A 16,918-nucleotide genomic window follows, 5' to 3' on the forward strand; every position below is an offset into this window, starting at 1 on the left:
CACACTATATATATATATATATACACACACACTATATATACACACATACACACACACACACACACACATATACATGCGTATATACACACAGACATATACACACTATATATACACACACACGCACACATATACATGCGTATATACACACAGACATATACACACTATATATATATACACACTATATATACACACATACACACACACACACACACATATACATGCGTATATACACACACACGCACACACAGACATATACACACTATATATACACACACACGCACACACAGACATATACACACTATATATACACACATACACACACACACACACACATATACATGCGTATATACACACACACGCACACACAGACATATACACACTATATATACACACACGCACACACAGACATACACACACTATATACACACACACACACATGCACACACAGACATATACACACTATATATACACACACACGCACACACAGACATATACACACTATATACACACGCACACAGACATATACACACTATATATACACACACACACACGCACACACAGACATATACACACTATATATATACACACACACACACGCACACACAGACATATACACATTATATATACACACACACACGCACACACAGACATATACACACTATATATACACACACACGCACACACAGACATATACGCACTATATATACACACACGCACACACAGACATACACTATATATACACACACACACACGCACACAGACATACACACTATATATACATACACATGCACACACAGACATATACACACTATATACACACACACGCACACACAAACATACACACACTATATATATACACGCACACACAGACATATACACACTATATATGTACACACACGCACACACAGACATATACACACTATATATACACACACACGCACACACAGACATATACACACTATATATACACACACATGCACACACAGACATATACACACTATATATACACACACACGCACACACAGACATATACACACTATATATACACACACACGCACACACAGACATACACACACTATATATACACACACACACATGCACACAAACACATACAAATATGTACACAAATACACAAACACACACAGACATATACACACTATATATACACACACACGCACACACAGACATACACACACTATATACACACACACACACATATGCACACACAAACACATACAAATATGTACACAAATACACAAACACACAGACATATACACACTATATATACACATACACGCACACACAGACATATACACACACACACATGCACACACAAACACATACAAATATGTACACAAATACACAAACACACACAGACATATACACACTATATATACACATGCACACACACACACACACATGTTCCCTCACACACACATACACCCACACTCAAACACATGTTCACACACATTCACACACACACACATACACCCACACTCAAACACATGTTCACACACACACTCACGCTTACACACACACACACACACACACACACTCTTTCTGACTGTATGATTGTGTGTGTAACAGACGCTGCACTCTGAGATCAAGGGGAAAAAGGACAAAGTTGATGACGTGCAGAAGGATGCAAACACCTGTGCTGCTTCCATAAAGGTACACACACACACACACACACACACACACACACACACACAAGATAAACCTCTGCACACTCAGGCTGCAGCTATATGCACACTTCTGCACTTAATTATAATTTTGTACAGATGCTGCACATTATGACAGATATTTCTTCAGCTGTGAGTTTAGATCTCTTGTGTAAGATCTGCCTGTTGTTTGGTGATCAGGATTATGAGCTGGAGTTGGCGTCATACAGCGCTGGTTTGGAGACACTGCTGAACATTCCCATCAAGAGGACCATGCTGCAGTCTCCAGCGACGGTCCTGAGCCAAGAGGTACACAGAGTTATCTCTATACAATAAACCAGCACAAGATGGTAGTAACATCAGTTAATAGGTAAATACTTACTAGGTAAAAGTGCCATACACCAGGAATCACAATGTAGTTAACTAGCTGGTTAATTAGGGTTGACACTAAGATAACTAATAACAGCTAACTCTGTTTTAAGTTTTCAGTCAATACACATTACCTGAGACGTTTTCCTGTGACTGTAAACTCACTCTGGAGCTGAACTTTACACCACGTCATGTTCTTACTGTTTATGTGTTGTTTTTTACATAATATGACTTGACTCTTGACTTGACAGATAAACAGTATCAGTCGCTACACACAGCATCAGTCGCTACACACAGCATCAGTCGCTACACAGTGTCATTCACTACACACAGCATCAGTCGCTACACACAGTATTAGTAACTACACACAATCTCTGTAACTACACACAGTATCAGTAACTTCACACACAGTCGCTACACACAGCTTTAGTCACTACACACAGTATTAGTAACTACACACAGTATCAGTCACTACACAAAAAGAATCTTTTGGTACATCAAACCTCATGAGATTAATAAATAAAATGTCAGTCGTTATTTTTTTTACATCATATTACTGTACTGATGGTCCTTCTTTCTCCATCCATGTCAGGCTGCGGATGTTCAGTCTCATTATATCGAGCTGCTGACTCGCTCGACAGATTACTACAAGTTCCTCACTGAGATGCAGAAGAACATGGAGGAGCTAAAGGTGAGTTCTCATGTTATAGACTGTATCCTAATAATAATCGAATAAACTGTGTGTTATGTGACGAATGAGCAAACATATTTTATTAAAAAAAGAAAACACTTTACACCATGTGTTTACAGAACAATAATCAGTCATGTGTGATGAAGAGGCATAACCTTCAAAAAATAGAATAAATGACATTCATACATATAGGTTTATGGTTACATTCAATATCATTCCCCTGCAATGTGCTCTTTTATTTTCAGATACGAAACACTCGAATCGACCTTCTGGAGGAAGAACTAAGGCGTCTGAAGGATGAACTGCAGGATCGCACACAGAAGAACAGATCCCTGGAGGAAATCTTGGCCCGTTACAAACTAGAACTCTCCCAGTCTAAGGAACAGTTAATTTCTATGGAGGAAGTTAAGAGCACTGAGGTCATGAGGTATCATGCAGCTAAGGAGAACCTGGACACCACTCAGTATCAGCTAAAAGACCTAAATGACCAGGTGGCACGGCTTACTCTGCTTATTGAGGAGGAGAAACGTAAGAGAAGGCTGGCTGAGGAGCGTTATACCAGCCAACAACAGGAGTACGAGGTGGCCATCCGCAAGAGAGAGAAAGAGCTGGATGAACTTAACTGGTCCAAAATTGACTTTGAGAAGTCCATCAAGGACAAGGAGCGGGAGATTGAACGTCTGAAGATGCAGTTGGAGGACGAGGCCTCTCGACGCCGATCAGCGGAATCTGAAACTGCTAAGGTAAGAAACCAGTTCAACCAGGAGATGAGTACACTAAAACAAACGTATGAGTCTGAGATCCACATCACAAAAACCACTGTGATAAAGGACATGCAGCAAAAGGAGGAGGACTCTGCTGCCCTGAAGCTGCAGCTGGAGAGGCTTGTGGATGAGAAAAAGGATTTTGAAGAGGAGCTCAGGCGGCTTCATTTGTCCATCAGCCAAATGGAAGAAGCAAGGAAGAGAGCTGAGCAAGAAACACACCAACAAAGATCCTTAGGAACAGAGGAGACCAGAAGGCGAAAGGAACTAGAGATAAATGTTCAAACAATCACAAGACAGAGGACTGATCTTGAGAAGAGGTACAATGAAGAACTTGCACAGGCCAACAACAAAGTGCAAGAAAAGGTTCGTCAGATTTCGGTCCTCACTCAGAACCTGGATGATGAGACCCGAAAGAGAAGAGCTCTGGAACAAGAGAATCAAAGATTACGGCAGTCAGAGGCAGACATGTTGGCCAAGCACTCTTCCTCGCTGGAACTTATCAACAAGCTAAAAATCACAGAGAAAGAGACAAACCTTATTCGTGTCGAGCTGGAGAAGCAAGCAAGTGAAAAAGGAAAAGTGGAGCAAAGTGCTTCCAGGATGCAGACTCGCATTATAAATTTGCAGACCATGATAGAAAACCTCGAGGCTGAGCTGGAGAAAGAGAAAAAAGGCAGCCAGGATGAACTTACAAGGAGGAAGAGGATAGAGGTTGAACTGGAAAGAGTGAATCAGTTGTGTAGAGAGTACACAACTACCATTAACACTCTCCATTCTCATAAGGAAGAGGAGAATGCCACCAACCGAAGACATGAACAGGACCTTCGCTGTGTCCAGGAGGAGCTGGACAGATGTCGGAAGGAACACACTATAACTTCTGAGAATCTCTCCAGGCTAACCACCGAGCTGAAGGCCTTGCAACAACAGCTGACTCAAGAGCAGGCCCGTGTCCGGGAGGTCAGCCTACGCAATGAGAGTCTGTACAAGACTATAGAGGAGAAAAGCAGAGTGTTAAATGAAAGCATGTCAGAAACTGAGAAACTCAAGAGTCTTACTCAGAACCTTACCAAGGAAAGGCTGAGGCTAGAGGAGGAGCTAAGGAGTGTACGCCAGGAACGGGATGATTTACGCAACAACAAAAACAGCAACGAAAGTGAATATATGTCCCAACTGTCAGCCATACAGCTCCAGCTTCAGAGCTCAAATAAGAGAAGCCTAGAACTCCAAGGCCACATTAGTGAGCTGACAAAAGAGAGGGAAAATTTAAACAAGGAAATAGGCAAAATCCAAAAGCAATATACGGAGGTATTTTTGTGGAAAATTACATTATCAAATCCACCAAATTCCTGTAAATGCTGCTTTTTCTAAACACTTCTGCTGAACTTTGCTTTATAACTGTGCATAATCTTTAATCAGATCACCCACTTTACTACTCCAATAATTAATTCCATGCATCTACTTTCATGCTTCATCCTTAAAGATGTTTTTTTTGTATCATGGTTCAAGTGGTTAACTGTATAGTAATGTTATGTTCTTCTTTTCTTTCCAGACATCTCTGATAATCCATGAGTCTCAGACACACTACAAGGAAATTCTACAAGAGAGGGATAGTCTCCTGGCCAAGCTTAAGTTGCTGGAAATGGACAAAGTGAAGCAGCAGCGCTCTGAAGAAGAGCTGAGCCGTATCAGGCTGTCAATAGAATCAGAGCTACGTCAGAAGCAGCGCCTTCAGGAAGAGATGGACAAAATCCGCAAAGATTTTAACTACTGGAAAAGCCAATATGAGATAAAGGAAGGTCAGGTTAAACAGTGCCAGGCAGATAAAGACAAGGCAGAGAGAGACAGGGCTTCACTGCACAGTGAGATAACAAAACTGACCACTGAACTCAGAAGTGTGGAGGAACGCTACCGGAGCCGGCTACAACGCTCAGAGATTGAAGTGTCTGAACTCACCCGCAAGCGAGAGGCTCTGGAACTGGAGCTGAGGAAGCTGCAACAACGTCCAAGTGCTTTAGCTAAACAGACTCAGACAGATGAGAAGGTGGTCACAATTGACCCATCAAAATTGGTTTTTGATGGCATTCGCAGAAAGGTCACAGCTCACCAGCTGTGTGACTGTGGTATCATTGATAAATCTACCCTTGATAAGCTGTTGAAGGGCCAGATCACAGTGTCAGATGTTTCGGTGGGAATTCAGCCCGGTCTTAAGGGTACAGGGGTTATCGCAGGTGTTCAGAAAGATTCCCAAGGCAGAATGCCAATCTCAGAAGCTAAAAGTAAGAACCTGCTTAGTCCACAGAGTGCCATAATGTTACTGGAAGCTCAAGCTGCCACTGGCTACATGATTGATCCAAAGTTTAATGAGAAGATGCCAGTAGATACAGCCTGCTCAAGAGGTATTGTTGATACAGAGGACAGGGACGTCCTTATTACAGCTGAAGCAGCTTGCACAGGGTTCAAGGATCCATTCACAGGGAAACTATTGTCCATTGGACAGGCATGCAAGAAAGGTCGACTTGACAAGGAAAAGGCCATTCAACTGCTCCAAGCCCAAGAAGCAGTGGGAGGTATAATTGACCCTGTGATAAGTGTGTTTCTACCCAAAGATGTTGCCTTAGACCGTGGCTTGATTGATGAAGAGCTCTATCGTGCACTGAACAAAAAGCCAGCTTGTTATATTGATCCAGCAACTGCAGAGAAGATCAGCTACAGTGATTTGAGGAGGAAGTGTATCACAGAACCTGCAAATGGCCTTCTTCTTCTCTCTGTAAACAATTGTGACAACTCGGATTTTGTCCAGGGAATCCGTGGCCAAGTCTCACTCACTGAGCTTGTAAATTCCAGCCTAATAACAGAGGGAGATGTGGACAAGGTGAAACGAGGCCAGCTCACAACTAAGGATATTGAAAGTAAGCTGAAGATGTACCTATCTGGCTCTGGCTGCATTGCTGGCATTTATGATGAGGCTAAGGATAGAGTCCTGCCTTTCTACCAGGCCATGAAAGAAAATCTTCTCCGTCCGGGAACAACGTTGGAGCTTCTGGAAGCCCAGGCAGCATCAGGCTTTATGATTGATCCAGTCAATAATGTCTACCTGACGGTGGAGGAAGCATGGAAGAGAGGCCTAGTGGGTAAAGAATTTAAAGATAAACTCATGTCTGCTGAGAAGGCTGTGACTGGATACCGCGATCCCAATACAGGGCAACTCATCTCACTCTTTCAAGCTATTGAGAAAGAGATTATTGAAAAGGGGCATGGAGTTAGGCTTCTGGAGGCTCAGATAGCCAGCGGTGGCATCATCGATCCTAAAGAGAGCCATCGCATTGATGTGGAAGTGGCTTACCGAAGAGGTTACTTTGACCGTGAGATGAACGAAATACTGACATATGAAGGTGATGATACAAAGGGCTTCTTCGACCCAAACACTCATGAAAATCTGACCTATCTGCAGCTTCAGAAGAGATGTATTAAGGACCCTGGGACTGGTTTGCTTTTGCTGCCTCTGAAGGACAAAAACAAGCAGAAGCAGCAGTCAAGTCAAAAAAACACTCTTCGCAAAAGGAGAGTAGTGATCGTAGACCCTGACACAGGCAAAGAAATGTCTGTTCGTGAGGCTTATCACAGAGAGCTGATTGACTATGACACATTTCTGAATCTTTCGGAACAAGAGTGTGAGTGGGAAGAGATCACCATCACAGATTCAGCTGGCAAGACTCGACTCGTTATTGTTGACCGTAAAACAGGTACACAGTATGATGTCCAGGACTCCCTGGACAAGGGCCTTATTAAGAAAAGTGCCTTAGACCAGTACCGCTCAGGATCTCTCACGCTCACCCAGTTTGCTAATCTCTTTTCAAGCAGAGGAACAGGCACTGAGCTTTCCATTTGTACCAGCATTCCAGAAGATGTTACAACCTGCAGTAGCCCCACTGAAGTTACACCATCTTCTCCAACTGTCCGCAAACGCTTTGCTAGTGTTTCCATTACTCTCTCCCCTCCTTGTGATATACTGGACGACCAAAGCCCAGTGGCAGCAATCTTTGACACTGAAACCTTGGAGAAGATCACAATAGCCGAAGCTCTGCGTCGTGGAATAGTCGACACCATCACTGCGCAGCGGCTCCTGGAGGCGCAAGCATGCACTGGAGGCATCATAAACCCTGCCAATGGCAAAAGGCTCTCTCTGCAAGATGCTGTGCATCATAGCATCATTGATGAGGACATGGCCAACAAGCTCAAACCAGCTCAAAAAGCTTACCTTGGATATGAGGACATGAAGACCAAAAGGAGAATGTCTGCTGCAGAGGCCATTAAAGAGAAATGGTTGCCATATGAGGCTGGGCAGAGGTTCCTGGAATTCCAGTACCTGACTGGAGGACTGCTGGAACCTGAAAGTGGTAAGCGAATCAGCATCGAAGAAGCCATACGAAGAGGATGGCTGGATGGTAAAGGAGCCCAGAAGCTGCAGGACACCAGGAACTACTTGAAGAGCCTCACCTGCCCTAAAACTAAGTTGAAGATTTCATACAAAGAGGCAATGGACAACTGCATGGTGGAAGAGAACAATGGCCTGAAGATGCTCCAAGCCACATCTATGTCCACCAAGGGTATCAGTAGCCCATATAACATCTCCTCTGGACCCAACTCCCGCTCTGGATCTAGAGCCGGGTCCCGGGGAAGCTCCAAGAGTGGATCCCGCCGAGGCAGTGTGGATTACTCCACCTCTACTTATGCTTACAGCTCCTCCACCACTAGCTCTTTTACATCCTTCCCTTAATGTTTTCATACATGTGTCTGTTAGAGCTAATACTTTTTTCATACACAACTGCTCATTTTTCATATATATATCAAAATCTATTAGAATTAACGAGGGTTTGGGAATATTATACATGACTCATACGGGTGATGGATTTTCACTTACTTTATCAGCTTTATTTGGGTGCCTCTGATCATTTAAATTGTCATTTTTAGGTGCTTGTTTATCTGTCCTGCATTTATCAGTAGATCCTTACACTGTGTTTAGGGGTGTGATTAAACATTAAAATTCACATGTATTGAAATATCTACACAAATGTTTTATTTTCATAGTTATTTGGAATTAAATTGAACAGTTTTACAGAATTAAATTGATAATGCAGACATTTCTAAAACCAGAGAAATAAATTAGAGTAACTATATTATTAGAGTTAATAAGAGCATATCATTTTATAAAATGTAAAAAAAAATGTCAAAACACTGTACTAACAAAAGATGGCAAATGATAAATAAACTAATTTTCCACTTTGGGTAATTTGTTGTTAATTTCTGTGATCTGTTCATTGTGACGTGTTGATTTCTTGGGAATCCTCTCAATCGTTAAGAAATGTGTGTTTAAGCGCATTTATGACTGAAAGGATTGCGAAAAGTGTTAGAGTATAAAAAGAGAATATTGTGCTTACTTTACTTAAATTACTACAATATAAATAGCACAATGACTAAAGATAAAGCAGTGTATAGAAGTTAAGTGAGAGTTATAGGGGAGACCAGGGACAGCTGTAACACTTTTTGCAATTTTTAGCAATACATCAAAAACCATTTTTACTGGAATAACCAATTTGTTATATTATAAACTTCAATCTGTCAAATGCTGAAACAATCTATTTAAGTGGTTTTATGAATTATGTACAGGTTGTAAAATTGATTTTAATACAGACTCTCTACTGTTACAACCGTCCAGTGTACAGGGACGGTTGTAACGCATGTCATCTCATGTGAGCTAGCTTGACTGCTAGTTTGACACTTGTTAGCCATTTATATTTTTAGCTTACAAAATAGTGATTCTAATAATACTTGTTTGAATTCATAGACATTTGATCCTATAACAGCATCCAAAAAAGTACATCAGAAAGAAAAGTAATTTTTTTACCTCAAAAACAAGCTTTTGTAGATAACGCCGTCAGGAAGATTCAGATGTGGCTCCCTTTATGGTAAAAATGGAGAGAGACTAACTGAGCATGTGCACAGTGAGTGTCATCACTCTAGGTTGTTTCTGATTGGAGGAATTCAAGGTGTTACAATCGTCCCCTGTTACAACTGTCCCTGGTCTCCCCTACACACGTGGCTGGAGTTTGTGTAGAACAGGGACTTTTCAGTGTATGAGATCAGACGTGTTAAATCCAGCACCACTCTCTGACGTGTCACACGGAAACACTGGCTGAAAACACTATATTAAATATATAAACACAGATAATACAATATAGAACTATTGAAAACATGAATAAAGTCAATTTAAAATACACTAACTGTGTATCAGATTAGACAGATCTAAATCAGAGTCATTGCTGATTTCTTTATATATATAATTAAAAATATATCAGTTTCTCAGTGAGATCAAGTCAAGGACCTTTTATTGTCATTACATCCATATATATATGTGACACAGTACACAATGAAATGAGACAACGTTCCTCCAGGATCAGGGAGCTACACAGAACAACACAGAGATAAGGACTGAAGTAAGTTAGTCCATCTGTGCAACCTGGTGTACACAGCAAACACACTACAGGCCAGTAAATAGCACTGAGCAGTGTGCTAGAAGAGTATTCAGAAGAGTTTGTGTGGTGTGTGTGGGGTTAAGTGTGTTTGTGGTTTAGAGTGTGTGTGAGGGCTGTGTGTGTTTTAGAGTGTGTGTTAGTGGTGTGTGTGGGTTGTGTGTGGGGTGAAAGGTGTGTGAAGAGAGTGTGTCAGGGGTGTGCGGGATGAAGAGTGTGAGGGGGTGTGTGGGGTAAAGAGTGTGTGTGAGGGTGAAGAGTGTGTGTGTGAGGGGTGTCTGGGATGAAGAGTGTGTATGAGGGGTGTGTGGGATGTGTGTGTGTAAAGGGGTGTGTTCAGGGTGAAGAGTGTGTGTGGGGTGAAGAGTGTGTGTGAGGGCTGTGTGGGGTGAGGGGTACGTGTAAAGAGTTGTGTGGGTTGAATAGTGTGTGTTTAACGATTGTTGTCCATTCTGTGACCTCAACACATCCCACACAACTGTGGTTGTCTGTTCTTTATTTTATTCTCTGCTGCAATACTGATCGTATCTGAGGAATACATCAGAATGTATTATAACACAGAGTGAAAACACTCTCACAAACTCGACAAAGTTCCCATCAGACATATAAACCCATCCAACTCACTGGCATTTTTCTGCTCTAATCACAGTAAGATTAAACAAACTCAGAAGTGTTAATATGAGCTTTTCCAATGTAAACATTTGTAGTGATTATTTCAACAAATGTACAAAGAAACAAAAACAGTTCCTAAAGTTTGGGCTTCTGAACATTAGATCACCCAAAGCACTTATTGTAAATGAAATCATCTCAGACAAACAGCCTTACTGCAGTCTGTCTTACTGAAACGTGGATTAAACCAAATGATTACATCGGTCTAAATGAGTCTCTACACCATCAGGATATATCTATAAGTATGAGCGTCGTCAGACTGGTGGTGGAGGTGGTGTTAACACTATCTTTAGTGATTTCCTTACTGTTACTCAGAGAACACAGTATAGATTTAAGTCTTTTGAAGTGCTTGTTCTTAATGTCACACTCTCGCACATACACACAAAAAAAATCCCTGATGTTTCTTGCTCTAGTGACCGTGTACAGACCCCCAGACCCCCGAGGGCCCTACACCGATTTTCTTTTTTGCAGAGAATTTGCAGATTTTCTTTCAGACCTATTGGTTAACTTTGATAAAGCATTTTACTTGATAAAGGAGATTTTAACATTCACGTTGACGACACAAACGATGCTTTAGGACTCACATTCATGGACCTACTCAACTCATTTGGGCTTAAACAAAACATCACTAGAGCAACACATCGTCTTAATCACACACTAGATTTAATAATATCACACAAAATAGATGTCACTGATATAGATATTATACCTCAAAGTGATGACATCACAGACCATTACCTCATACTGTACACACTACCTGTAGAACAGACTAACTGTGTCTCACCACGTTATCGACTCAGTAGAACTATTATTCTGACCACTAAAGACAGATTCACAAATAACCTGCCTGATCTGTCTGGACTTCTTACTGTACCCTTAAACACAGGTGATCTAGATGTAATGACTAACAGCATAGACACTATATTCACTAGTACATTAGACACTGTTGCAAATCAAATTATCTTTGAGAACTAAGTGAGATTATATTATATTATATTATATTATATTATATTATATTATATAAATATATATATATTACATATTATATTATATTATATTATATTATATTATATTATATTATATTATATTATATTATATTATATTATGGGGGTCACGGTGGCTTAGTGGTTAGCACGTTCGCCTCACACCTCCAGGGTTGGGGGTTCAATTCCCGCCTCCACCTTGTGTGTGTGGAGTTTGCATGTTCTCCCCGTGCCTCGGGGGTTTCCTCCGGGTACTCCGGTTTCCTCCCCCGGTCCAAAGACATGCATGGTAGGTTGATTGGCATCTCTGGAAAATTGTCTGTAATGTGTGATTGCGTGAGTGAATGAGAGTGTGTGTGTGTGTGTGTGTGTGTGTGTGTCTGTGCCCTGTGATGGGTTGGCACTCCGTCCAGGGTGTATCCTGCCTTGATGCCCGATGACGCCTGAGATAGGCACAGGCTCCTCGTGACCCGAGGTAGTTCGGATAAGCGGTAGAAGATGAATGAATGAATGAATATTATATTATATTATATTATATTATATTATATTATATTATATTATATTATATTATATTATTTAATCAGCTACATTGAGGTTATAATACTATAATAGTTAGGTGAGTAAACATAAAGCACAGCTTTGTCACTGATATGTTTTTTATTCCTGAAGATTTCATAAATATTTCATCAGAAAACCAGATCTTACTAAGAACACTGTGGAAGGAGTTTGGCGTGTTTATCGGCTGCAGTCCAGTAGATGGCACTAAAACACTTTTCAGTAGATCGTCTATAACCTTTAATTCATAATCTGCTCATGGAAAGATGAATCAGAATTTGGAGCAGAACAGTGCTACAATGTGCAAGACATGAGGTTCTCCAGAAGCAGGAACTTGTTAGGTTACTGCTCACAGTGCACCACACTCCCTCAGATCTTCTAGCACTGCTTATCTGGTCCCACCATCTCTCAGGGCACAAAGGAGTTCGAGACTCTTCTCTGTTTTGGCACTGAGGTGGTGGAATCCCATGGATGTCCAAACAGTCGAGTCACTGACTGTCTTCATACCTTATGCCTGTGTCACCTTCTGACTATCCTCATTTATAGTACTAGAACATCTTTTAGTACAAGTTGTTATTTTACAGGGGGTCACGGTGTCTTAGTGGTTAGCACGTTCACCTCACACCTCCAGGGTTGGGGGTTCGATTCCCGCCTCCACCTTGTGTGTGTGGAGTTTGCATGTTCTCCCCGTGCCTCGGGGGTTTCCTCCGGGTACTCCGGTTTCCTCCCCCGGTCCAAAGACATGCATGGTAGGTTGATTGGCATCTCTGGAAAATTGTCCGTAGTGTGTGATTGTGTGAGTGAATGAGAGTGTGTGTGTGCCCTGTGATGGGTTGGCACTCCGTCCAGGGTGTATCCTGGCTTGATGCCCGATGACGCCTGAGATAGGCACAGGCTCCCCGTGACCTGAGGTAGTTCGGATAAGCGGTAGAAGATGAGTGAGTGAGAATTACTACATAAAACTTTATTGCGTTAAATTTTTACTTCTCTTCTATGAGCTAGTGTTTCCAAAGGGGTTAAAACTCCTTGGACCAACAAAACTCACCAAAATCTCCACAATCTTTTATCTTCACCATTTTGTAAAAATTAATGAAATTTAAAAAAAAAAACAAAGTGTATCTTGCAGATTCTGTGTTGTACCTGTAGATGGAGCTGATGAGTACTTTACGCTGTGTGGATTATTAGTGTTGAGCAATAAAATGATCAGTTTATTTCATGATGCAGAGATTTTGTCATTGACAGTGAGAAACTCCAACAAGAGCTGTGAGGGATGGACAGATGGGGACTAGAAGGGTGTTCTATAAAACTGTGCTGGAGATGGAATTCTATTTAGTGATAACTATGGATCAAACTGATGAAATCAAATAGCCCAGATAACAGTTATAGAAAGTGACTACAATAAATAAGCATGATGACGTGCCTTTATTCCTCTTAGGTGTCTATTAGTAGGTGTTTATTCTGCTCAGGTCACAGTGGCGTTTATTCTGCTCAGGTCACAGTGGTGTTTATTCTGCTCAGGTCACAGTGGTGTTTATTCTGCTCAGGGTCACAGAGGTGTTTATTCTGTTCGGGGTCACAGTGGTGTTTATTCTGCTCAGGTCACAGAGGTGTTTATTCTGCTCAGGTCACAGAGGTGTTTATTCTGTTCGGGGTCACAGTGGTGTTTATTTTGCTCAGGTCACAGTGGTGTTTATTTTGCTCAGGTCACAGTGGTGTTTATTCTGCTCAGGTCACAGTGGTGTTTATTTTGCTCAGGTCACAGTGGTGTTTATTCTGCTCAGGTCACAGTGGTGTTTATTCTGCTCAGGTCACAGTGGTGTTTATTCTGCTCAGGTCACAGAGGTGTTTATTCTGTTCGGGGTCACAGTGGTGTTTATTCTGCTCAGGTCACAGTGGTGTTTATTCTGCTCAGGTCACAGTGGTGTTTATTCTGTTCAGGGTCACAGTGGTGTTTATTCTGCTCAGGTCACAGTGGTGTTTATTCTGCTCAGGTCACAGTGGTGTTTATTCTGCTCAGGTCACAGAGGTGTTTATTCTGTTCGGGGTCACAGAGGTGTTTATTCTGTTCGGGATCACAGTGGTGTTTATTCTGCTCAGGTATCAGTGGTGTTTATTCTGCTCAGGTCACAGTGGTGTTTATTCTGCTCAGGGTCACAGAGGTGTTTATTCTGTTCGGGGTCACAGTGATGTTTATTCTGCTCAGGTCACAGAGGTGTTTATTCTGCTCAGGTCACAGAGGTGTTTATTCTGTTCGGGGTCACAGTGGTGTTTATTCTGCTCAGGTCACAGTGGTGTTTATTTTGCTCAGGTCACAGTGGTGTTTATTCTGCTCAGGTCACAGTGGTGTTTATTCTGCTCAGGTCACAGTGGTGTTTATTCTGCTCAGGTCACAGTGGTGTTTATTCTGCTCAGGTCACAGAGGTGTTTATTCTGCTCAGGTCACAGAGGTGTTTATTCTGTTCAGGGTCACAGTGGTGTTTATTCTGCTCAGGTCACAGTGGTGTTTATTCTGCTCAGGTCACAGAGGTGTTTATTCTGTTCGGGGTCACAGTGGTGTTTATTCTGCTCAGGTCACAGTGGTGTTTATTCTGCTCAGGTCACAGTGGTGTTTATTCTGTTCAGGGTCACAGTGGTGTTTATTCTGCTCAGGTCACAGTGGTGTTTATTCTGCTCAGGTCACAGTGGTGTTTATTCTGTTCGGGGTCACAGTGGTGTTTATTCTGCTCAGGTCACAGTGGTGTTTATTCTGCTCAGGTCACAGTGGTGTTTATTCTGTTCGGGGTCACAGTGGTGTTTATTCTGCTCAGGTCACAGTGGTGTTTATTCTGTTCGGGGTCACAGTGGTGTTTATTCTGCTCAGGTCACAGTGGTGTTTATTCTGTTCAGGGTCACAGTGGTGTTTATTCTGCTTGGGGTCACAGTGGTGTTTATTCTGCTCAGGTCACAGTGGTGTTTATTCTGCTTGGGGTCACAGTGGTGTTTATTCTGATTCACAGTGAGTTGCCTGTGTTGGTCATCTGGATTAATGAAGATAATTATGGGATGGCAGAGGGGTGACCATGGACCAAACTCTGAGTTTGATAATGGAGGTCATTTTTATTGTTGTTGTTGTTGTTGTTGTTTTATATAAACTGTACCTATAAGTATTTGCACCTGTAGTCCCATCCAAATGTAAGGCAAGGTCTTTTGTTTGTGTTGTACACCGAATGCCCAAATGAAACACAAATGACTTCAGTGCAAAGTAAAAACAAAAGATCTGGCCTTGTTCCAGTGCCATGAGATGGGACCGTAGTCGAGTCAGTTCCTTGTAAAGGTGTAATTCATAACATAATATTCATGAACAATACAGTATTTTGTACAGTGTCCTTATGTCATTGTACAATATTCTTTTATTTCACATTAAAATTTTTATCATTTTGCCACTTTTCCAAAACCATACCAGAGATGCTGAGATCAATGCAAATCAGAGACACTGTTTCCATAGGAGACGCCAAGGAGACCAAGAGTAGACCCTGTAGCAGGTCATGGGCTCTACACCAATAAAGACTTGAGTCAGTGTTGCTATGACAATGCTGTCTTTGCAGGTTGATGTATGTTTTCCACCTGCATGAAATTTGCATTGCTCATTTTCACAGATACTCAATCAGAGCCATGTTCCACATCCTGCTTTCCTGCGTAATACCTTCTTGAGTTAATAAAGATCTTGAGGCTTTAGAGCCACAATCTGACTCCTCACACTGAGAGATGAAGATGAAGGCTGTTCTCTCCATCCTCCTCTTGGCAGCTATGACAGGAGCTTCTACTCATCTGCGTTGGAAAAAATACATTTTTGTCAATTTACAGCATAACTGGACTGAAGCTTAGGAGTACTGCAGGAAGAACTATGTTGATTTATCATCCATTGAAACAGAAGAAGAACTACATCAATTCCAAAGTGATATAAATACTCAATGTTTCTCTAACTGCTGGATTGGTCTGAGCAGGATTCAACAAATGAACTTTAATAATTGGTCTGATGGAAGTCTTCTAATATTCAGTTACTGGTCCACTAAAGAATTGTTTACTGACTATTCTAAAAACTGTGTATATATACACAATCACTGGCATTCTGATTTCTGTAGCCAATCTCTAAACTTTGTCTGCTACACTTGGGTTTATTCTCTGGTTGTGGTGCAGGAGATGAAGACCTGGGAAGAAGCGTTGAACTACTGCAGAACAAAATACTCAGGCCTGGTGAGCTTCTTCACAGACTCTGATCATGCTGCAGTCAACAACAAGACAGATGAAAATTCTAACAAGTGTTTTCTGGACCAGTCTGCACTTCCTGGATGGATCATGGTTCTGGGTGAATTCCACCCAGAATGAAGAAGAAGAGAACAGGATCTTTATGCCCTCATGTCCTGCTCCACGTTACCATTGTGGAGCCTGAAGCACCAAGTCTAATGTCCTGGAGAACTGAGACTGTGAGGAGAAAATGAACTTCGTCTGCTACAATGAAACAATGTGAGTTATTAAATTCCTGAAAGAGCTTCTTCAGGGATCAGACACACACTTTGATCTGATGCATTTCTGAGACTTCATATTGACATAAATAAAACTGTCCTTTAATTAGATTAAAGTGGATTTCTAAAATCAAATGCAAATTAATAACATTCCTTTAATTCATCTGCAGGAATTAAATCATGCTGAAGAT

General features: G+C 41.5%; 1 protein-coding gene across 2 annotated transcripts in view; it reads left to right on the plus strand.

Annotated features, from left to right (window-relative positions):
* Positions 1-8,778, plus strand: part of dspa (desmoplakin a) — a 33,100-nt gene extending 24,322 nt beyond the window's left edge. Inside the window, exons 20-24 of one of the 2 annotated variants that reach the window (XM_060875410.1) lie at positions 1,588-1,671; positions 1,863-1,970; positions 2,623-2,721; positions 2,967-4,793; positions 5,038-8,778. In XM_060875410.1, the coding sequence (XP_060731393.1) occupies positions 1,588-1,671; positions 1,863-1,970; positions 2,623-2,721; positions 2,967-4,793; positions 5,038-8,265 (5,346 nt within the window). In that variant the 3' untranslated portion in view covers positions 8,266-8,778. The remainder of the gene's footprint in view (positions 1-1,587; positions 1,672-1,862; positions 1,971-2,622; positions 2,722-2,966; positions 4,794-5,037) is intronic. The other variant, XM_060875411.1, reaches the window with a different exon arrangement.
* Positions 8,779-16,918: the final 8,140 nt, after the last annotated feature.

Source organism: Tachysurus vachellii, chromosome 7, assembly GCF_030014155.1.
Source record: "Tachysurus vachellii isolate PV-2020 chromosome 7, HZAU_Pvac_v1, whole genome shotgun sequence".
Classification (NCBI taxonomy): domain Eukaryota; kingdom Metazoa; phylum Chordata; class Actinopteri; order Siluriformes; family Bagridae; genus Tachysurus; species Tachysurus vachellii.